The 24,200-nt window shown below is 43.2% G+C and overlaps 1 protein-coding gene across 3 annotated transcripts in view; it reads right to left on the bottom strand.

Moving 5' to 3' along the window:
- Positions 1-210: 210 nt before the first annotated feature.
- The window catches only part of LOC121538573 (FYVE, RhoGEF and PH domain-containing protein 3-like), an 89,546-nt gene continuing 65,556 nt past the window's right edge, over positions 211-24,200 (bottom strand). The window contains exons 3-19 of one of the 3 annotated variants that reach the window (XM_045207223.1): positions 23,684-23,885; positions 22,656-23,298; positions 19,803-19,892; positions 18,946-19,082; positions 18,114-18,270; positions 17,820-17,958; positions 16,360-16,418; positions 15,453-15,599; positions 15,210-15,314; positions 14,997-15,076; positions 14,822-14,852; positions 11,922-12,026; positions 11,072-11,125; positions 10,242-10,343; positions 9,928-10,056; positions 8,531-8,671; positions 211-2,186 (exon numbers count right to left, since the gene is read on the bottom strand). In XM_045207223.1, the coding sequence (XP_045063158.1) occupies positions 1,941-2,186; positions 8,531-8,671; positions 9,928-10,056; positions 10,242-10,343; positions 11,072-11,125; positions 11,922-12,026; positions 14,822-14,852; positions 14,997-15,076; positions 15,210-15,314; positions 15,453-15,599; positions 16,360-16,418; positions 17,820-17,958; positions 18,114-18,270; positions 18,946-19,082; positions 19,803-19,892; positions 22,656-23,298; positions 23,684-23,885 (2,567 nt within the window). In that variant the 3' untranslated portion in view covers positions 211-1,940. Of the gene's footprint in view, positions 2,187-8,530; positions 8,672-9,927; positions 10,057-10,241; positions 10,344-11,071; positions 11,126-11,921; positions 12,027-14,821; positions 14,853-14,996; positions 15,077-15,209; positions 15,315-15,452; positions 15,600-16,359; positions 16,419-17,819; positions 17,959-18,113; positions 18,271-18,945; positions 19,083-19,802; positions 19,893-22,655; positions 23,299-23,683; positions 23,946-24,200 lie in introns of those variants that run through there. The other 2 variants (XM_045207224.1, XM_045207225.1) reach the window with 2 other exon arrangements.

Below are 24,200 nucleotides of genomic sequence, written 5' to 3'. Positions count from 1 at the left end.
ACTTGGGGAATAGAAATAGCAGAAGAAAGAGACTTATTTACAGAGAGAGATAGAAGGAAGGAGACAGAGAGAGAGAGAGAGAGAGAGAGAGAGAGAGAGAGAGAGAGAGAGAGAGAGAGAGAGAGAGAGAGAGAGAGAGAGAGAGGGAAGGAAGGATTTAGAGAGAGTGAGAATTGAGAGAGAACACAAACCGACAGGACACTAGAAGGATCATGTTGGACAGTATGACACTGAGTGAGCCATATGTCTCTTTATTGATGAAATGCTTGACTGCTTATCCACAGCGCACAATCTGGGGTTAAAACACGCAATACTGAGTCTGCTCACTTTACAGTACGACAAAGAGGAAAGAGGGGCACTGGGGTTTTCAGAGTACGGTACATAAATATGAGTGAGTTTATACTTGCACATAGAGAGCCACTGAACAGTCCTCTGGTTATTTACAAGTTGCTGCCAGAGGGGTTGGGGGGCAAGGCAAAACACACAGTCTTGAAGGCTCTGCATGGTCAATCTGACATCTGAGGTGGCTGCGATGCAGCCTCTGCAGACGTCAATGCTTTCATACTTCTTGCGTTTAGCGGAGCAGGGCAGAGTTATTGTGAAGGAAGTTGTCAAGGAAGTGAGTTTGTATTTATACAGGATGTACCGCCCCAACCTACCATCATCCAATCATGTCAATGTGGAGCTATACGGAGCCCTCCGCGTTGTTACACAATTTGATAGGCGCAGGGCGATGCGGTAGGGAGCTTGATTTGGCCTCTGCATGGAAACAGGAAGTGGGAGTATCCTCCTGGCCGCTGAGGGCAGAGTTTATAGAAAGGAGAGGGAGGGACCAAGGCCATACAGGAGCCAGGGACTAGCTATACATTGTCTGTAGACACTGATTTAAGGCCAGTTTTGCGTTGTTTCCCAACATGGTGATTTGGGGAGGGGAAGCTGTTCCTAGATCTGTGGTAAGTAATGTCCTGATACTCTACAGTGGCTTCCTCTCCTCAGCTACTGGACAGGTCAAAACAACATTGGCAGGAACTCCACCCAGTCTACTAGTGGAAAAGGGACAAATTCCACCATATTAAATCGACTATCCAGTCAGATAAATGGTTTACAAAGGAGAGAGAGCAAAGAAAGAAAGTATTTTTTAAAACACTGGGACACAGCAAGGGAGTAAGGTGTGTCTGGGGGGTGAGGAGTTGGGGGGCTGATAGTGGGAGCATCAGGTGGCCAGCCACAAGCGTTCGTTCACGTCTCTTAAGTTAAAATGGAGCTCTTTTAGCTAATGACACACTATAGTATACACACTGTACAATCACCACTGAGCTGCCACTGGGTCCACAGGGGTGGGGAGAGGGGCATCTGCATGTGGGGTTCAATACGCTAACATTCAATATTGAAATAAAACACAGGAGCAACACATACACAGACACAGACACAGACAGACCGACAGGGGTTAATGGTTCACAGTCACACAATGTACAAGGAACTTCACCTTTTTATAAAATCATACAGGATCCATATTATAAATGCCTTCGGCTATAATTCAAAACATGTTAAGTCAAAGAGTATTCTGTTCTTCTTGAACTGCAGAGAACACTGAGAGAAATAAAATGTAACCACGCATACAATGGTGGCGGAGTTGGTGGCACAGTTGTGTATGTGTGTGTGTGTAATGTGTGTGTGTGTAATGTGTGTGTGAGAGAGAGCGATAGAGAGAGCGATAGAGAGAGCGAAGGAAAGAGCGAGCGAGTCTGTGTGTAAATGTGTGTGTCTGGTGGAGGAAAGGGTGAAGTGGGAGCAGAGGGGGGAAATCTTGCCTCCCTTCAAAGAAAACAAAATAAAAAGTGCAAAGGTAAAAGTGAATTCAAGTAATGTGTGCTCTGTCCACAGGAGAGGGGTGAAAGGTGGGAAGGAGGGGAGGGTCCTGTGGCCTCAGCGGAGCCGTCCTATTGGCTTTCCCTGTGCTCCGTCAGGCTGACGGGCGTGTCTGTGGGCGTTTCCCCACGGGCGGCTCTAGAGAGAAGCTCCACCCACTTGGCCTGTACTTCTGCATCCTGGGCGCTGAACAGCAAAGCCTGCTGGGAGTGACTCAGCTGGAACGTGTGCTTGAGCTCTGATTTCTCTGTTGCCGATGGCGCTGCCACGCTCACCTCAAACCCTGGAAGGGGTATGGCCCGTGCCCCGCGAGAGTCCTGAAAAGACACAACAAACAGGACAATCAGTCAAGAAGAAGCATACCAGTGCAGTTTTAATAATAATAATAATATGCCATTTAGCAGATGCTTTTATCCAAAGCGACTTACAGTCATGCGTGCATACATTTTTGTGTATGGGTGGTCCCGGGGATCGAACCCACTACCCTGGCGTTACAAGCGCCGTGTTCTACCAGCTGAGCTGTTTTCCCCTCTTTAATGCAGGGGCCTAGATTGTATTTCATAAGGCACTTTCATAAGCTCCCTCCCCCTCCTCGTTCCCCAGTTTCTATCAAATCATAAAAAAAATGCTCATCTAACAATCATTAATCACTGATTTCTGAAGCCTTTGGGGCTTTCACCAAATTGTGCCAAAAAACGGTTCATTACGCTTTTAGTGACATCTACTGGTCAGCAATGAAAAACAGTGTTTTATGTTCATATACGATTTATACGATTTTTCCACAATATTCATCAAATCTCTGTGGCGCGGCGGTTAGTCTCAGGTCTTAGTAGCCTACTATCAGTTACCATACAGGTTTGCACCTTCCATCATGCTTCCATTTTTTGCTGTGAATCCCTTTTTTTGCTGGCAAAAACTGTAAATCTATGGCATAATTTTAGATGCTTAAGACAGAAGCTTATGCTTTACTAAATAAAACTAATTTTTTGCACAACAATGTGCAGAAAGTGTGGTTTCACATAAAACTATTTTATAAATAATATGACTTCTACGGTATTCGATCCCATTCCCTGTCGTCTGAGTTTTCTGGTCCCAGAGACCCCGACTCTACCTGATGAATTACCGTTCAGGTAACGTTCCATGAAAAAATCCTAACTACATTTTAAGTAGGGTGTCAAGTAGAGGTCGGTGTTTGAAAGCAGCTTGGAATCAAAGAATGCACCGGAACCATGGCGAAATCAGTGGGATCTCGCATTTAGCAACACAATTTGAATAACCATGTGATCAAACTAAGCTTCGGACGTCATTTGATAATATTACTTTGAAACGAGCATCGGTACATTGTGTCGGATCAGTAGTGCTTTGAAAACTGCATCGGAGCATTGGCGCTCCGGTATCAATCATCCCTTCACTAGCTTTCAGCCCCGGATATGTCTGCATACTGTACCTATACTATACAGGACAGTGGTGAAGCACCCTCAGGAGGGGGTTAGAAGGATAAAGTCATCCTTCTAACCCCCCCTTACCCACCCCACCAAAAAAAAAAAAAAAAAAAGGTGAATGCACCAATTTGTAAGTCGCTCTGGATAAGAGCGTCTGCTAAATGACGGAAATGTAAATGTAAGTACTGTAGTTAGAGGTTTCCCCTAACAATTGACACAGGTTCAGTTATTTTCCATCCCATCCAGGGTTAAAATTCCACCTGGTGAGTCCCACCCACCTTTTGGAAGAGGCCCTCTGGTCACCTCTGGTCACACAGTGCAATAATATAGTAATACCACCATGGTGATGACTGTGTAATAATAGAGTAATACCACCATGGTAATGACTGTGTAATAATAGAGTAATACCACCATGGTAATGACTGTGTAATAATAGAGTAATACCACCATGGTAATTACTGTGTAATAATAGAGTAATAACACCACGGTAATTACTGTGTAATAATAGAGTAATACCACCATGGTAATTACTGTGTAATAATAGAGTAATACCACCATGGTAATGACTGTGTAATAATAGAGTAATACCACCATGGTAATGACTGTGTAATAATAGAGTAATACCACCATGGTAATGACTGTGTAATAATAGAGTAATACCACCATGGTAATTACTGTGTAATAATAGAGTAAGACCACCATGGTAATGACTGTGTAATAATAGAGTAATACCACCATGGTAATGACTGTGTAATAATAGAGTAATACCACCATGGTAATGACTGTGTAATAATAGAGTAATACCACCATGGTAATTACTGTGTAATAATAGAGTAATACCACCATGGTAATGACTGTGTAATAATAGAGTAATAACACCATGGTAATGACTGTGTAATAATAGAGTAAGACCACCATGGTAATGACTGTGTAATAATAGAGTAATACCACCATGGTAATGACTGTGTAATAATAGAGTAAGACCACCATGGTAATGACTGTGTAATAATAGAGTAATACCACCATGGTAATGACTGTGTAATAATAGAGTAAGACCACCATGGTAATGACTGTGTAATAATAGAGTAAGACCACCATGGTAATGACTGTGTAATAATAGAGTAAGACCACCATGGTAATGACTGTGTAATAATAGAGTAATACCACCATGGTAATGACTGTGTAATAATAGAGTAAGACCACCATGGTAATGACTGTGTAATAATAGAGTAATACCACCATGGTAATGACTGTGTAATAATAGAGTAAGACCACCATGGTAATGACTGTGTAATAATAGAGTAATACCACCACGGTAATTACTGTGTAATAATAGAGTAATACCACCACGGTAATTACTGTGTAATAATAGAGTAATACCACCATGGTAATGACTGTGTAATAATAGAGTAATACCACCATGGTAATTACTGTGTAATAATAGAGTAATACCACCATGATAATTATTGTGTAATAATAGAGTAATACCACCATGGTAATGACTGTGTAATAATAGAGTAATACCACCATGGTAATGACTGTGTAATAATAGAGTAATACCACCACGGTAATTACTGTGTAATAATAGAGTAATACCACCACGGTAATTACTGTGTAATAATAGAGTAATACCACCATGGTAATTACTGTGTAATAATAGAGTAAGACCACCATGGTAATGACTGTGTAATAATAGAGTAATACCACCATGGTAATGACTGTGTAATAATAGAGTAATACCACCATGGTAATTACTGTGTAATAATAGAGTAATACCACCATGATAATTATTGTGTAATAATAGAGTAATACCACCATGGTAATTACTGTGTAATAGTAGAGTAATACCACCACGGTAATTACTGTGTAATAATAGAGTAATACCACCACGGTAATTACTGTGTAATAATAGAGTAATACCACCACGGCAATTACTGTGTAATAATAGAGTAATACCACCATGGTAATTACTGTGTAATAATAGAGTAATACCACCACGGTAATTACTGTGTAATAATAGAGTAATACCACCATGGTAATTACTGTGTAATAATAGAGTAAGACCACCATGGTAATGACTGTGTAATAATAGAGTAATACCACCATGGTAATGACTGTGTAATAATAGAGTAATACCACCATGGTAATTACTGTGTAATAATAGAGTAATACCACCATGATAATTACTGTGTAATAATAGAGTAATACCACCATGGTAATTACTGTGTAATAGTAGAGTAATACCACCATGGTAATTACTGTGTAATAATAGAGTAATACCACCACGGTAATTACTGTGTAATAATAGAGTAATACCACCATGGTAATTACTGTGTAATAATAGAGTAATACCACCACGGTAATTACTGTGTAATAATAGAGTAATACCACCATGGTAATTACTGTGTAATAATAGAGTAATACCACCATGTAATTAGTGTAATAACAGCTTAATAGCACCAAGGTAATTAGTGTAATAATAGAGTAATACCACCATGGTAATTACTGTGTAATAATAGAGTAATACCACCACGGTAATTACTGTGTAATAATAGAGTAATACCACCACGGTAATTACTGTGTAATAATAGAGTAATACCACCATGGTAATTACTGTGTAATAATAGAGTAATACCACCATGGTAATTACTGTGTAATAATAGAGTAATACCACCACGGTAATTACTGTGTAATAATAGAGTAATACCACCATGGTAATTACTGTGTAATAATAGAGTAAGACCACCATGGTAATGACTGTGTAATAATAGAGTAATACCACCATGGTAATGACTGTGTAATAATAGAGTAATACCACCATGGTAATTACTGTGTAATAATAGAGTAATACCACCATGGTAATGACTGTGTAATAATAGAGTAATACCACCATGGTAATTACTGTGTAATAATAGAGTAATACCACCATGGTAATGACTGTGTAATAATAGAGTAATACCACCATGGTAATGACTGTGTAATAATAGAGTAATACCACCATGGTAATTACTGTGTAATAATAGAGTAATACCACCATGATAATTACTGTGTAATAATAGAGTAATACCACCATGGTAATTACTGTGTAATAGTAGAGTAATACCACCACGGTAATTACTGTGTAATAATAGAGTAATACCACCACGGTAATTACTGTGTAATAATAGAGTAATACCACCATGGTAATTACTGTGTAATAATAGAGTAATACCACCACGGTAATTACTGTGTAATAATAGAGTAATACCACCATGGTAATTACTGTGTAATAATAGAGTAATACCACCACGGTAATTACTGTGTAATAATAGAGTAACACCACCATGGTAATTACAGTGTAATAGAGTAATAACACCATTGTAATTACAGTGTAATAATAGAGTAATACCACCATGGTAATGACTGTGTAATAATAGAGTAATACCACCATGGTAATTACTGTGTAATAATAGAGTAATACCACCATGGTAATGACTGTGTAATAATAGAGTAATACCACCATGGTAATTACTGTGTAATAATAGAGTAATACCACCATGGTAATGACTGTGTAATAATAGAGTAATACCACCATGGTAATGACTGTGTAATAATAGAGTAATACCACCATGGTAATTACTGTGTAATAATAGAGTAATACCACCATGATAATTACTGTGTAATAATAGAGTAATACCACCATGGTAATTACTGTGTAATAGTAGAGTAATACCACCACGGTAATTACTGTGTAATAATAGAGTAATACCACCACGGTAATTACTGTGTAATAATAGAGTAATACCACCATGGTAATTACTGTGTAATAATAGAGTAATACCACCACGGTAATTACTGTGTAATAATAGAGTAATACCACCATGGTAATTACTGTGTAATAATAGAGTAATACCACCACGGTAATTACTGTGTAATAATAGAGTAACACCACCATGGTAATTACAGTGTAATAGAGTAATAACACCATTGTAATTACAGTGTAATAACAGAGTAATCACACATGGTAATTATTGTAATAACAGTGTAATACCGCCATGGTAATTACAGTGTAATAATAGAGTAATAACACCATGGTAATTACAATGTAGTAATATAGTAATAATGCCATGGTAATTACAGTGTAGTAACAGAGTAATAATGCCATGTAAAAACAGTGTAGTAATAACATAGTAATAACACCATGGTAATAACAGTGTAGTAATAATCTAGTAATAACACCATGGTAATAACAGTGTAGTAATAATCTAGTAATAACAGTGTAGTAATAATCTAGTAATAACACCATGGTAATAACAGTGTAGTAATAATCTAGTATAAACACCATGGCAGTAACAGTGTAGTAATAATCTAGTAATAACACCATGGTAATAACAGTATAGTAATAATCTAGTAATAACACCATGGTAATAGCAGTGTAGTAATAATCTAGTAATAACACCATGGTAATAACAGTGTAGTAATAATCTAGTAATAACACCATGGTAATAACAGTGTAGTAATAATCTAGTAATAACACCATGGTAATAACAGTGTAGTAATAATCTCGTAATAACACCATGGTAATAGCAGTGTAGTAATAATCTAGTAATAACACCATGGTAATAGCAGTGTAGTAATAATCTAGTAATAACACCATGGTAATAACAGTGTAGTAATAATCTAGTAATAACACCATGGTAGTAACAGTGTAGTAATAATCTAGTATAAACACCATGGTAGTAACAGTGTAGTAATAATCTAGTAATAACACCATGGTAGTAACAGTGTAGTAATAATCTAGTATAAACACCATGGTAATAACAGTGTAGTAATAATCTAGTAATAACACCATGGTAGTAACAGTGTAGTAATAATCTAGTATAAACACCATGGTAGTAACAGTGTGAGCTGCAGCAGCCCCATCTGAGATCGGAGTGACAAATCCTGCTGACCCAAATCTACTGAGTACAGACAGTGGGAACACACATGACAAGGACACAGACTGTACAGTACAGGAGGTGTAAAGCACACTGACACACAGAATATCATTGATAGGATGAAAAATAACTGACCCTGTGTCAGTTGTTAGGGGAAACCTCTACCTACATATACAGGTGGCCTGGGCATTGAGACAGGATGTAGACAAGACAGTGGTACAAAGACACAAATAAACAGACAGACAGACTGGTACATAGACACAGATATAGACAGACATGGGTGTGTGTGAGGTTAACCCTTACCTGTCCGCTGGTCTGCAGGTAGAGCACTAGAGGATCAGTCTTGGTGACAGCCACCCAGGTCTTGTTCCAGGTCTTGCCCTTCTCCTGCACCTGCAGCTGGCCACACAGCAGACAGTTGTCCCCCGACAGAGACACCTGCTTCTGGAGAGACAGAAACACACACAGGAGGCAGAGTTAAAGGCACAATCCCAAAGTTGATCTATTGCAGTGGGTGCCAATACTCAAATAATATTCCACAGTTCAACACAAATACAGTAGCTCTTTCCCCATGCACAAACCAATGTTTGGAATTCACTTTCACTATCAATTCAAAGTGATAATCAGCCTGGACGTTTAAGGGGCACTCAAGGATAAAGGTCTGGTACATTCTCTTACATAACAAACCTAGTGTCCAGCATGTTGGACAGATTTATAGAGAGATTTGGACATGGACCAGTGTTCATGCTGCTGCCCCGCTGTTACTGATGTGGTGCTGTAGCCCCCTTGGTCAGAAATAATACCACTGCAGATCACTGCCATTACGGTACTGCTACTGCGATAGATATAGTGTGTGTGTGTGTGTGTTTGTGTGTGAGACAGTATGACCCCAAGACAGACAGCCAGACCGGCTCAATTGAACCAGATTAGACTGCTCAGCTGTTGCGTCATACACATGAAGTGGAGCAGAGAGACTGCTCACTCAGCAGAGTCTGCTGCTTTCCACTAAGCCCCTTAACTAGTCATGAGAGAGGGAGATCGTTTCTTAGTAGTTTCTCTTACAGCAGCATTGTGAGTTTGATAGACATGGATAATGATACTGCAATAAAACAATGATATTCCATTAGAAAGATATTATTCAGTGTTGCCTACAGGCTTTAAGACACAACGATCTGCTTCATCCAGTCTCTGTTATGTGCTGTGCTCTACAAGGCAGTCTGTTGAACACTAGTTCACGGTGACTCCTGGTACACACACAGAGATGGATCTTATTGAGCCGTGCAGACTATAGACTGTGTGTGCCACTGTTCTATCTCTCTAGTGTGTGTGTGTGTGTGTGATTGATAGAGGTGCACGATGCTCTGTGGGGCTGTCTGGGCTGAGCTCTGTCTTCTCTGTCATACTGGGGCGACTAAGGTAATTATGCCACTCTCCAGAGGCTGGAACTGAGACAGTGTGCCCGCTGCCAACCTCCATACTCCAACCCCCTTCTTCAGACCTGCTCTGCTGGGAGTCCGCTCTTGGCAGCCTGTCCATGCTAGCTTCTCAACAACACTGTGCCATATACAATAAGTATGATGTCTGATTGTCTTATGATATTTGTGAGGGGTAGCCAAAAGCAAGTCTCTGGATGGAACATTTGTTTAAATGAAGTTATATTCTACTCTTTTCTATAGTATAAGCTGAGAGTCGGTCCTCACCTCGGCTTTCCTCTTCAGCTCTACTGGGGCCCCTGCAGTCCCCTCAGGGCCCTGGCTCATCTCGAAGCACTCCGGACACACGCGACACGTCTTGTTCTCCAACATCTTAGAGCATTTACCACAGATGGCCTGCAGAGGGAGGGAAAGAGCAAAAGAGGAAGAGAGGGAGGAATGGAGGGAGAGAAAGAGATATTTAGACAACTGAAAATCAATTATACAGGACATCCACTGGTGAAAATGCAGCATACTGGCACTAACTGTTCCCGCCCCTCCCTCCTCCCTCCTCCCGCCCTCCTCTCCCTCTCTGTGCTCACCGCTCCACAGGATTTGCAGTGGTGCTTGCGCTTGGTGAAGTTGAAGCTCTCGTTGCAGCCTTTACATGTCTGCTTCTCCTTCTCCTTCTTCTTTGAACTTTTCTGGAAAACAGAGAAACACATACAAACAATGTATCAAGATCTGTCCAATCACAAGGTCATCTCGTCTCAATACATCTTTGTGTTACCTAAGTAACCCTGAAATAGTTGGGTGAAGGGGCCTATGAGGGCCCTTTCTCTCTCTATCTCGCCATTTGCCCACTCTCTCTGTTATCTCCCCTATTCTTTCTCTCCCACTCCCAACATCTTCCTCTATAACCGGAAAATGAAAATCGAAGCCCTCCTGTTGCTCTCTCAGACTGGGGCATCGGTAGCACCACCAGCCGTTTAGCACATTCGTATTGTGGGAGGGAGTGTGAAATTCACCCCCTGATCGTGTCTCATCTCTCCACAGACACCCCTCACCGCTACTAGAGAGTGAGCTAGTGATGCTATCCCCATAGAGAAGACAACTTGCTATATATACCTCTCTGCAGCCTACTGTGTGGATTATAGATCCACACAGTCTTGTTACCTCAAACAAAGACAAGACATCCAGGCTTTAGAATAGGAGAGATCAATGTACTTCTTGTTATGAACTCAGTCATTCATGGTACACTGAACTCACATTCTATTGCCCATTGTATGGTTTCTATTATAATGTGGTGCAATGCCATTGACACTGTAGCAAATAAATATACATTATCTTCCAATCAAAAGCATAGTCAGTAACACAACAGCAGGCTATAGAGCCTGAGGAAATGTATTGTATAAGGACGTTTGACACCTACCCTTTCTTGCAGTCTTTCACTGTCTGAGTCTATGGATGTGTTGCTCCAGGGACCCTGAGAAGAGAAGAACATGAATACACGATCAGAGTGACATATTTAACCCTGGGAGAGATGTATGAGTTACATTGAAAGTACATCCATTGTTATTACACGGCTAGCACTTAACTTCAGGTGTCAACATATCACTGACAAAGCACTCTCACACATTGCCAGAGAATGGGAACAACAGCCTCTGAATATTACCTAAAGCTGCTGTGTGTGTTTGTCCCCACTAGATGGCAGCCAGGCCTCAGAGACAGACAATAGGTCTGGCGTGTGTTCCTACGTTGGCCTGTGTCCAGGTCCAGCCAGCCCAAAGTGGGTCATTGGAGATTCAGAAGAGATTTGTGTACAGTGTGCATGGGGGCTTCCCCTATTAGGTCATGAGAGAGTGCCGAGGGAACTAAAGACAGACCATGACAGAGTGTGTGTGCGTTTGTGAGTGTGTGCGACTGTCAGACACTGAGAAGAAAGAGCTCCTTTATAAGTATGCGTGTGTGTGTGTTTGTGTGTGTATGTGTGAGTTAAGTAAGAGCTTCTTTGTGTGTCTGCAGCGAGAGGCACATGACACACACGGCTGTGTGTGTGTGTGCATGCTGTGTGTGTGTGTGTGTGTGTGTGCGCGTGTGTGAGGATAGCTGCTTTGTCAGACAAAGGCCTGAGTGTGACACACTTTCTGACCAAGCCATAGTACTTTCATATTGATATATACATGCATAGTGCAGGTTGACGCATGGCTTGACAGAGAGAAACAAAGAAACAAAGAAACAAAGAAAGAAAGACAGACAGACAGACAGACAGACAGACTGACCGGTGAGTCTGGCAGGTGGTCTTCGTCCCTGGAGAAGGAGCTATTGAAGGCTTTGTTAAAGGTCTCACTGTTCTGCTTGTGCTTCTCTATGGTGGCCAGGATGACCTGGGAGTGGAGGGGATGGGGAAGAGGGAGACAGGAGAAGATGGAGGGGAGAGAAGGAGATAAGCCATTAACAGAGGCCCGCAGTTTCAGACAGTTAAAATATTCTTCACTGGTTTACAATAAAGGTGAAGAGGCAGTGAAGTCACTGATGTTATAATGGTAGAAATTCTACGACAACCTACAGCCCCTTCGGAGAGAGAGAGAAAGAGAGAGAGAGAGAGAGAGAGAGAGAGAGAGATGAGATGGCTGCTGTTTTACGGGCTCCTAACCAATTGTGCTATTGTTTGTGTTTTTTCGCGTTATTTGTAACTTATTTTGTACATAATGTTTCTGCCACCGTCTCTTATGACCAAAAAGAGCTTCTGGATATCAGGACAGCGATTACTCACCTCGTACTGGATGAATAAAAATTTTTTAGCGAGTCGGACGCAAAGGATTTACTTCAGACACCCAACAAGGCCCAAATCCCCGTCATTCGCAGGAGAAAGAGACGGAGATATCGGGGACGTAGGTCGGGGTGCCTTGTAAGGATCCAACGGCGAGTGGGTAATCTGCCTCTACCATCAGTCCTATTAGCCAACGTAAAATCATTGGATAACAAAATAGACGAGCTACGATCACGAATATCCTACCAACGGGACATTAAAAACTGTAATATCTTATGTTTCACAGAGTCGTAGCTGAACGACGACATGGATAACATACAGCTGGCGGGGTTTACGCTGCATCAGCAAGATAGAACAGCCGCCTCCGGTAAGACAAGGGGTGGCTGTCTGTGTATATTTGTAAACAACAGCTGGTGCACGAAATCTAATATTAAGGAAGTCTCTAGGTTTTGCTCGCCTGAGGTAGAGTATCTCATGATAAGCTGTAGACCAAACTATTTACCAAGGGAGTTTTCATATATGTTTTTCGTAGCTGTTTATTTACCACTACAAACCGATGCTGGCACTAAGACTGCACTCAATGAGCTGTATAAGACCATAAGCAAACAGGAAAACGCTCATCCAGAGGCGGCTCTCCTAGTGGCCGGGGACTTTAATGCAGGGAAACTTAAATCCGTTTTACCTCATTTCTACCAGCATGTTAAATGTGCAACCAGAGGAAAAAACTCTAGACCACCTTTACTCCACACACAGAGACGCGTACAAAGCTGATTGTGGACTACAGGAAAAGGAGGACCGAGCACGCCCCCATTCTCATTGACGGGTCTGTAGTGGAGCACGTTGAGAGCTTCAAGTTTCTTGGTGTCCACATCACCAACAAACTATCACTGTCCAAACACACCAAGACAGTTGTGAAGAGGGCACGACAAAGCCTATTCCCCCTCAGGAGACTGAAAATATTTGGTATGGGTCCTCAGATCCTCAAAAAAGTTATACAGCTGCACCATCGAGAGCATCCTGACTGGTTGCATTACTGCCTGGTATGGCAACTGCTCGGCCTCCAACCGCAAGGTGCTCCAGAGGGTAGTGCATCCGACCCAGTACATCACTGGGGCCAAGCGTCCTGCCATCCAGGACCTCTATACCAGGCGGTGTCAGAGGAAGGCCCTAAAAATGGTCAAAGACTCCAGCCACCCTATGTAATAGACTGTTCTCTCTGCTACCACACAGCAAGCGGTACCGGAGCACCAAGTCTAGGTCCAAAAGGCTTCTTAACAGCTTCTACCCCCAAGCCATAAGACTCCTGAGCAGCTAATCAAATGGCTACCCGGACAATTTGCATTGTCCCCCCACCCCCTCTTTTACGCTGCTGCCACTCTCTGTTTATTATCACTTTAACTCTACCTACATGTAAATATTTCATAAATTACCTCGACTAACCTGTGCCCCCGCACATTGACTCTGTACCGGTACCCCTGTATATAGCCTCCCTACTGTTATTTTACTGATGCTCTTTAATTATTTGTTATTTCTTTGTATTTTGTATTTTTTTTTTACTTATCTATTTTTTACTTAACACTTATTTTTCTTAAAACTGCATTGTTGGTTAAGGGCTTGTAACTAAGCATTTCACTGTAAGGTCTACACCTGTTGTATTCGGCACATGTGACAAATACAATTTCATTTGAGAGAGAGAGAGAGAGAGAGAGAGAGAGAGAGAGAGAGAGAGAGAGAGAGAGAGAGAGAGAGAGAGAGAGAGAGAGAGAGAGAGAGAGAGAGAGAGAGACTGCCTGTTAAAGAGAGGAGAACAAAGAGAGAGACTGTGCTGTCGTCTGGACTGACCCTGTTATACAGAGATGACATCAGCCATGACATCAGAGGGCCAAATGTATCACGGACCTCTGATCCAGCCCAGTGGTCTGTGTCAGAGACTGGCCTCTCTACTGCACTAACAGAGTGTATGTGTGTGTGTGTGTTTGTGTTTGTGTGTGTGTGCGTGTGTAGTGGGCACTGTATTCACGTGTGAATAATAGACTCTGTGTATGCACAATCTTTGTGCCCCCCGCTCCAAAGTATAAAGACTACACATTCCTCTGTGTCCTTCAGATTGCTGAAGGGCTCTTCCACTCCTTTCCAAACACTCCCATACCCACTGCCTGGCACACACCCCTCCCCTCCAGCCTATGAGCCCTTTTAAATCAGCTTTAGTCAGCTTTAATGGGCTAAATGAGCTTTAATGAGCAGCTTAATGAGTATGGCAGTGTGGAGGAAAGCCTCCCTAATACAAATACTGTTCCTAATACAGTGTAACTGTGGAGGCACAAATCCCCTATAAAACCCATTCCATGTTAGTGTTATGTTTCACAGAGTCGGAGTGGATGAATAAAAAAATATTCTGGTATTCCTGACCTGTATCCAGTCTTCCTTTTCCTCAGCCGTCCTGAAAAACAGAGGGAATGTTTCAACAACAGCCCTATAGCTATCAATACATCTATGTGTTCTAGCATGTGCCTGAAATGTTGTGTTTCCGTTACCAAAGGCACAGTTCTACAGTTCTCCCATGTAATCGCTCCATAGTTCTTACCTGGCCTGTAGCTCTAGTGAGCGCTGCTTGCCGATGATTGCGAACGTGTGGGGGAGGTTCTGCTTCACGTTCTCCTGCACCTGAAGCCGCAGAGGAGAACAGTGCCACTTTTACCTCTGAGGCACTAAAGAAGAATGTCCCTTCTATGCGTCACCCATTCAGAATGGAACAAAATAAGTAACAAGAGAAGAGAAGATGAGTGCCTTCTGTTACCTCCTTCCTGACCTCCATCCCAGCGATGTCGATCCTCTCTCTCACACTGAACTTCTGCGCCATCAGCCTCAGCTTGGGAACGCAGTACAGCACCATGTTGTTGAACTGCAGCACGGACACACAGAGAGAGGGGAAAATGGATGAGTATACACAGTAAACAGACACACACACACACATACACACTTTGATATAGTCATCCCATTCCTACACATTCTCTCCATTCCAACTCCTCCTGCCACTCACCAGGTAGAGGTATCGGTCCTGGGCCGTCCCATTCTTGGCAGACATCTTCTTGATGTGTCCTTCTTTGATGAGCTCGTTGGCTGGGTTCACAATGTCCTCCTCTCCCCCAAGTCTCTCATAGACCTGCAGCAGTTTGTTCATCTTCTCCTGAGGAACACCAAGGATAAGGAACCATGTGAAACACACACATACAGAGCAGATGGAACATGATAAAATTATACATGTATATAAGTCAGGGGAAGCTATTGGAGGAGCTATTGAACTAAAACTGTTGAGACAAAATAAGACATGATAAGTCACACACCAGAGGGCAGAAGTGTGACTGTGTGTGTGTCAGAGACAGCCGTCAGTCTTCCGCAGGCTGTGAAACTAGTGGCAGGAAACGGCAGCTTCCTGTCTGCACTAAAGCACCCTGCCTCCCTCCCTCCCTGTACGTTGTCGCAACCAACGCAGTTTGGACAGTGAAGGACGCTGGCTGGCTAGTTCTGCAAGCTATTCCCAAGGAGAGCAACCACTGCCATCTGGAGGACTATTCAAATGTATTGTATTTTGTTCTTTGCACAGTCGTTTCATTATTTTGGACATGTGATGTTTACTACAATTCAGTTTTTAGCTGTGAATGTGTAACATGTTTGATGTTTTAAGAGGACCACAATGGAAAAAAATATTCATCAACAAATGTTTCAATGCGTTGTATCCACGTTTGTGGTTGCATTGTTTTTTTAAATTGTCAAATAAATAAAATCAATGAATCAATCAAAACTCCCTCCCTCTCCCTCCCTCATATACTGTCGGGAACTACAACATCCCCACCATGAAAACCATAAAAAGTAGGAAAAGTATGTCAAAGAGATTCACAGGTGGAGGGAACAGAGAGGGCTCCAAGCAGAAAAAAACATAATCTTACCATTTTCCTGATGGCAGCATTGGAGTGGTTGGCTGCTGTGGATATGAGTTTCAGGGCCTCTATAAAACACACACAGACAGTGTTAGTGTTACTGCAGCAACTCTACATAACCATGCATCAGCCCTACACATTTGAAACACTCACTGTTTATACACTGAGTGCACAAAACATTAGGAATATTGAGATGCACCCCCTTTTGCCCTCAGAACAGCCTCAATTCATCAGGGCAGGGATTCTACAAGGTGTCGAAAGCGTTCCACAGGGATGCTGGCTCATGTTGACTCCAAAGCTTCCCACAGTTGTATCAAGTTGGCTGGATGTCCTTTGGGTGGTGGACCATTCTTGATACACACGGAAAACTGTTGAGAGTGAAAAACCCAGCAGCGTTGCAGTTCTTGACACACTCAAACCGGTGAGCCTGGCACCTACTACCATACACCGTTCAAAGGCACTTACATATTTTGTCTTGCCCATTCACCTTCTGAATAACAAGTGACATCAATAAGGGATCATTGCTTTCACCTAGATTCACCTGGTCATGGAAAGAGCAGGCGTTACTAATGTTTTGTACACTCATTGTCTATACGACTCGTAGTAATTGCATTGAATACTGTGACAAATAGGTCAGTGTCTAGCCTTTCACTGCAGCCAGCCTGTACACCATCATACTATAGGCCTACTGTAAATGACCATACATCAAACATATACAATGTTTGTGTTACACAGACAGGGAGACAGTGTTAGGCCTCTCATAGCATGTACATTACCCAACATCAGAGACACACATTCTACATTAAACACACACTGCATTAAAGTCATTAACTACATAAACAGAGCTGACGTTCCCCTCTACATGACCAGTCCTAGGAGAGTCCTGGGCCTCTACTAAACCGACTACTGACACCACGGTAGATTATGTAGGCTTTACCTAGACATTACTTCAAACAGGGACAATGTACAGTACAAGGTTATGGTAAGGTCACAAGACATGGAGCTTGTAGAGTGGCTAGTATGGTTCCTAGTGAGGGACAGACAGACAGACAGACAGACAGACAGACAGACAGACAGACAGACAGACAGACAGGTAATGAGTGGTGAGCCGTGTGTAGGCACAGACAAACAGACAGATAGACAGACAGACAGACAGACAGACAGACAGACAGACAGACAGACAGACAGACAGACAGACAGACAGGTAATGAGTGGTGAGCCGTGTGTAGGCACAGACAAACAGACAGATAGACAGACAGAGAGACAGACAGACAGACAGACAGACAGACAGACAGACAGACAGACAGACAGACAGACAGACAGACAGGTAATGAGTGGGTGAGCCGTGTGTAGGCACAGACAAACAGACAGATAGACAGACAGACAGACAGACAGACAGACAGGTAATGAGTGGGTGAGCCGTGTGTAGGCACAGACAAACAGACGGACGGACAGGCAGACAGACATACTCTCTGTGTCCTTCCTGTCCAGTGCATCGTCAGGCAGTTTCTTTAGATAGTCCTTGAGCAGGAGTTCATAGCGAGGAATCCTCTGCACAGGCTCCAGCATGTGGTGCTGGAGAGTCAGGTTCCCACACACATCCTGCTTCTGTAGGGATAGCAAACACAGCAAAACACTTACACATACAGTACAGTAAAACAGGCCTACTACATACTGTAGGTACACTACACTGTAATGCACATTTAACAACAGCATACGTTACCATAAATAAACACTGATTCTGTGGGAGAGATGCCACTTACTTGTATGTTCTGGACCACACTCTTGAACTGTGATGACCGCTGGCTCCAGGTGTTGACCAGGTCCATAGCACGGTCAAAGTTCTTCACGTACTCTCCGTACATCTTCATAAACGGAGCCAGCTTCTGGAGGATGTCTCCAATACGTGGGTTTGAGTCCCTAACACACAGACCACACACCCGCCCACATGGCTTAAAACTCAGTCAATGTGCTAAAAAAAGGTTCATGGTAGATTTCCATGTCTATGTTTGTACTGTACTCTGAACTTAAGAGTATAGTTGTAGTACACATTCCATTCAATGTAAAATTACAATATGGAATTCACAGAAATAGTAACCTACAGTACATTTACTCTATAATGTGCGCAGAATGTGACAGGTGGAATCGCTCTACATAATTTGTATGAGACTCAATAATCTCTAGACAGAGAAAGACTAGCGTTGGCACACACACACTTTTGGTACATTTCCTCCCAGCAGATGAAGACAGGCAGATAATGCCCCCATTCTACCAGGCTGGCTCACACACACACCAAACCTCCGCCCCCAACACAACCCACTGCCCAGCAACAACCCCCCCCCTCCCACTGCAACCCAGCTGTCAGAGTTCTGCAGCCAAAACACAACTGACCACCGCAGAATTATCACTATTCAGTAATGAGAGAGAAGAGCGAGAGAGAGAGAGAAGGATCTAAGCAGAAACCCAATATCACGTAGGTGTTGTTTGTAGAAGATTGAGCATCTTACTGCCCAAAGAGTCTTGATCTTACCACTGCTAATAGAACTATATAACGTTACTGAATCCCTATTACGACATTGTCCCTGGTCTCCTCACCATTCTCCAGTGATGCGTGTCTTGAGCTCAGGGAGCAGGAACTTGTGGTGAAAGCAGTAGATGGAGGATATGTTGGAGAAGATCCCCGTTATCACGTCTTGAGGGATTCCAGCTTCTGTCAGCTTAGTGCAAAATACCTACAGACAACAGGAGAATAATGGTAGAAATCATATTAAACACACAGTAATATTACTAACCACATTACTATAAATTATATAACAAACCATGGGCTCTTTGATCAAATAATATTGTTTTATAGGGGGATGTTTATGATGTTTACATCTGTCCGTCATCACCAGGTCCATGACCTTTCACGTCCTTGTCAGTCACCCAACCACAGTTGGGTTTCCATGGCAAACGGTACCACTGTGAGGGAGCAGAGGCTTGACAAAAACAGGAAGCAGCTCTGAGATTAGCCTACTGTCTGTGCCAGTACATCTCCTTTTGTCTGTAGTCATGTCTGTGATTGTCACCCTCAACAACAAATATGTATATCTCACACCAGATGTAAAACACTATGAATATGGCCCAACCCGGGAGGAGTAGGCCTTCATTAAGGACAAACTGTATGTGTGTATGTGTGTTTCCATAACTGGGTGTGTATGTGTAGCACATGGAGATATGTGAAACCTACTCCTCAGCCTTCAGTGTCCACATTTGCGCTGCTCAAGAGCTAGCGACCGGTAGAGGCGCTTGAGGGAGAACGGTGTTTGTGAAGCAGAGGTCCCACGTTCGAGCCAGGTATGTGCCGGATCGGGAGCAAGTGGTACTCGCTAAGCAAGCAGCCTGACGTCCTTTGCATGTGGTTGTGTTTTTCAGAGTACACAACCCCACTGTGTGTGTGTGTGTGTGTATACCTGGTCCAGGAGGTTGAGTCTCTTGACGTAGGCCTCCTCAGTGTGAAGGAGCTCTCTGGCGATGTTCAGTAACCTCTGGGTCTCTGAGCACTGAGGGAGAGAAGAGGACACAAACAGTCAGAACCATCCCATATAGAAAACACTCAACTACACAAACAGTCAGAACCATCCCATATAGAATACACTCAACTACACAAACAGTCAGAACCATCCCATATAGAATACACTCAACTACACAAAATAAACAGTCAGAACCATCCCATATAGAATACACTCAACTACACAAACAGTCAGAACCATCCCATATAGAATACACTCAACTACACAAAATAAACAGTCAGAACCATCCCATATAGAAAACACTCAACTACACAAACAGTCAGAACCATCCCATATAGAATACACTCAACTACACAAACAGTCAGAACCATCCCATATAGAATACACTCAACTACACAAACAGTCAGAACCATCCCATATAGAATACACTCAACTACACAAACAGTCAGAACCATCCCATATAGAATACACTCAACTACACAAACAGTCAGAACCATCCCATATAGAAAACACTCAACTACACAAACAGTCAGAACCATCCCATATAGAATACACTCAACTACACAAACAGTCAGAACCATCCCATATAGAATACACTCAACTACACAAACAGTCAGAACCATCCCATATAGAATACACTCAACTACACAAACAGTCAGAACCATCCCATATAGAATATACTCAACTACATTAGACCTTTATCATACACTAAACATTTGCCTCCGGGCCTATGACCTTTGAGAGAGAATATCAGCAACATTAGGGCCTGTTGGTGAAAGCAACCAAACTCTAACCAGTGATTACATACAAAGATAAAAGTGGTCTGAAATGGGGTTGTCCGCTGGCGCTCTTTTCATCTCGGTTGTTGAGGGAAACTGGGCCAACCTCATAATGTGTCAGTGCATGTTGCAACAATCGGCAGTCAGTGCTGCTTTACTGAGAGCTGAGTTAGTCACCAATACTGTCTTTACTAGTGGAGCTGAGATAACATGTAAGGTGTTGCGGATGTGTATTCAGTTTGACTACTTCAGGAACAGGGATTAACTTAATGGATGAAATGACATTCCTGTGACGTGACTGAGACCAGTCCTCAGTGTACTACATTGTGACATTGTGTTTTGCAACAGCCGTCTGGTACACACAGACATGCACACACTAAACCAAGACATTTGAGTAAATTGTGAAACATTCACTCTTAGAAAAAAAGGTGCTATCTAGAACCTAAAAGGGTTCTTCGTCTGTCCCCATAGGGGAACCCTTTGAAGAACCCTTTTCGGTTCCAGGTAGAACCGTTTTCTCTTTCAAGTATTTCATTTTTTAAGCAGAAGACAAAACTAAACATGTCACCTGGTGGCAGAAAAGCCACACAACATTAGTAAACAACAAAACAATACAAAACAAAACAATTGACAGCAAAAAGGAAGCAATACAAGTGAAAAAGTTTGAGTCCTTTTGGTTCCAGGTGGAACCCTTTTGGGTTCCATGTAGAACCCTTTCCGCAGAGGGTTCTACATGGAACCCAAAAGGGTTATACCTAGAACCAAAAACGGTTCTATCTGGAACCAAAAAGTGTTCTCCTATGGGGACAGCCGAATAACCCTTTTGGAACCTTTTTTCTAAGAGTGTACAGTAGAGATATGTCCACAAACAAGCACACATGCACATACTGTAAGCATGACACACACATGAACACACTCACACTCACTCACAAACACATACAAACACAAACAATATATCTATATATCTAATCTATTTCTGTAGCAGACAATGCTAAACACTGAAAGAAGAGAAATACATGTATTTCTTTTCCTGTTGCAATGTGCATCCTCAAAACCCACATCCTCTGTGACATTAAAAAGTTGTCAACATGTCAGCTATTAGTGTCAGAGAAGTAGTACATTTACATTTACGTAAATAAGTAGTACTGTTCCCTCAACACAACTTTCCTCTGGGCAGTAATGCTGATATCAGGAAACATAGGATACCAGAGATCCCTTTGCCCATTAGGCAAAGGGTGTGGGCTGCCAATACAGGGCGTGTGTGTGTCAGTGTGTGCTCATGTGTGTTTGGTGTGGTGCCTAGGTACCGGGAGTGTTGGGCTGTGCCCCATTATAACAATGCTGAGGGGATAAAAACAGTTCTGCTGACACCCATGATGACTGTCCTGTGCCAACATACAACAACTCTAACCAGTTTCAGCTCCTACTCACACACCCGTCTCTTTCTCTTTCACACACTCCTTTTCATCACACTCTCTCACTACTCTGGCTCTCTATTTTTTCTCGACCTCCTTTTCTCCCTCTCTCTATTTTTGTCTGATGTTTCTTGACCTTCCCCCTATCCTTTTATTTCAGTAAATAGACAGTCTTTTTCTGGCAGGGGGTTTAATGAATACCGGTATGATGTGAACTTCTCTGTTTGATGTGTTGGTATCACACTCACACAGATCAATGGTGGAAACATTAGCTGAGCTGAGTGCATTTTTCTGTCTGTTTCTGTCTGTCCTCTAGCTGCAGTCACCAGCTCCTGTTACAGCCCTGGGCAGGTACGCCTTTCCTCCACACCCCACAGCAGATCCATTATTAGATACGGCAACAGACGCTTGTGACCACCACACACACACTAGTGCGTCTGAAATAGTGTGTCTGTTTGTTTGTGTATAAAAAACACCTAAGTCTAGACAGCATGAAACTGACACAGATAAGAATAGACAGACAGACTACGGTTACTGAACTACGGACTAAGGAGATTGATAAGAATGTGTGTGTGTGTGTGTGTGTGTGTGTGACTCACCCTGTGTACCTCTGTGTGTGTGTCTGCCTTCTCCCCTCCCTCCGTCTCTCCACTGCTGACCTCATCCAGGTCACTGTCCTCGTCCTGCGTGGAGTCACGCTTGTTGCCCAGGGTTACGCAGCAGGACACGCTAGTCTCTGTCTCCGTGACGCTGTCGTAGCGCTCCTCCTCGTCGATGGCGTCCTCGTTGGGGAACACCTCGCCCTCCACTGCGCACGATGGGCTGTCGATCCCACTGTCCCGGTTGGGAATCTTTCCGTTCTGCTCCGAGGAGTGTGAGTCCGGATTGTCATGGAGCTCATTGGAAGAGTCTCTCTCCTCCCTCTCCGCGTTGTCAAGGCAACCAACTCCATCACCGTGGACGACGTTGAGGTCGTCCTCTGTAGAGTCGCCGGGGCCGTCGATGCAGAGTGAGGCCAGGCACAAAAGTTCTGTCAGCTCAGTGACCTCATCAGTCCGCTCCGAGACGATAAGTGCAAGTTTGTCGGTTGGGGAGGGTTCCCCAGAGTCCTTTGCTCCTGCTGACCCTGAAGGGGCATGTGCTGTGGGGTCAGGGGCAGAAGGGGCTGGGGTTTTGGATGTGGCGTCCATAGTCAGGTACAGGTGAAGCTGACTCTTCGGAGGGACACCAAGAATTGGAACCCTGGGATATAAAAAAGAAACACTTCACAAAAGAACTGTGAAATTAAACCTTTCTCACGTTTCAGCCTTGGTTCGGCTGAAACCACAACACACCACCGGAACCTAACATTCCCACAGAGAGAAGTGTGAAACACAGGTTGGGTAACAACAGAAGAACATCAGAACATTCCGTGCAAAACATTCAAAGTCCTACTCATACTGTATAACAATAACCACATCATAAATCATCCAACGAAATATAATTATGTATGAACATCTGTCACACCTCCAGTTTTTTTACACACACACACACACACACAAACACATGCACAAAACATTCATCTGATGCGTCAACAGGGCGAGAGCAACTTGTGGAATACCCTACCCCCTGCAGGACAGTACAGTACCTGGAGTTCTCGAACCTCTCGATGAGCAGCCCCACACTCTGGGCCTCTCTCTGAGGCTGTGTGGCCAGGCCAGGGGGTGTCTGGCTGGGCCGCGGTTTGGGTGGAGGTGGAGGGGCAGGCAGAGGCCTGGAGGGGGCTGGGGGGATCCTCTTGGGCTTCTTGTCCTGTCCGAGGGCCAGCAGGTGGGGGGGTTTAGGGGGCACTGCAGGTCCAGGTCCAAGAAGAGGGGTGATGGAGGGAGGAAGAAGGAAGGAGAGAAAAAGAGAGAGACAAAGTCAGGTCACTGGCGTAACCACGGAAACAGTCCTGTTTCAAGTGCCCCGGTGAGTTCCGAGAGAGAAAGCCTCCATTACTGTATTCCAGAAGGCTGCTGCTGCTACCTACTACAAACTACAAAACCACAGTCCAAATACCACCACAAAACACAAAATACAATCGCTAAACTCTGAGAGTAGGTTCTCGAACGCAGCGCAGGAGACGGTTCTGCTGCTGCTTCACAGAGCTAAGACAGCTTCCT

The sequence above is a fragment of the Coregonus clupeaformis genome, chromosome 24 (assembly GCF_020615455.1).
Source record: "Coregonus clupeaformis isolate EN_2021a chromosome 24, ASM2061545v1, whole genome shotgun sequence".
Classification (NCBI taxonomy): domain Eukaryota; kingdom Metazoa; phylum Chordata; class Actinopteri; order Salmoniformes; family Salmonidae; genus Coregonus; species Coregonus clupeaformis.
This window is presented reverse-complemented; position numbering and strand designations above follow the sequence as displayed.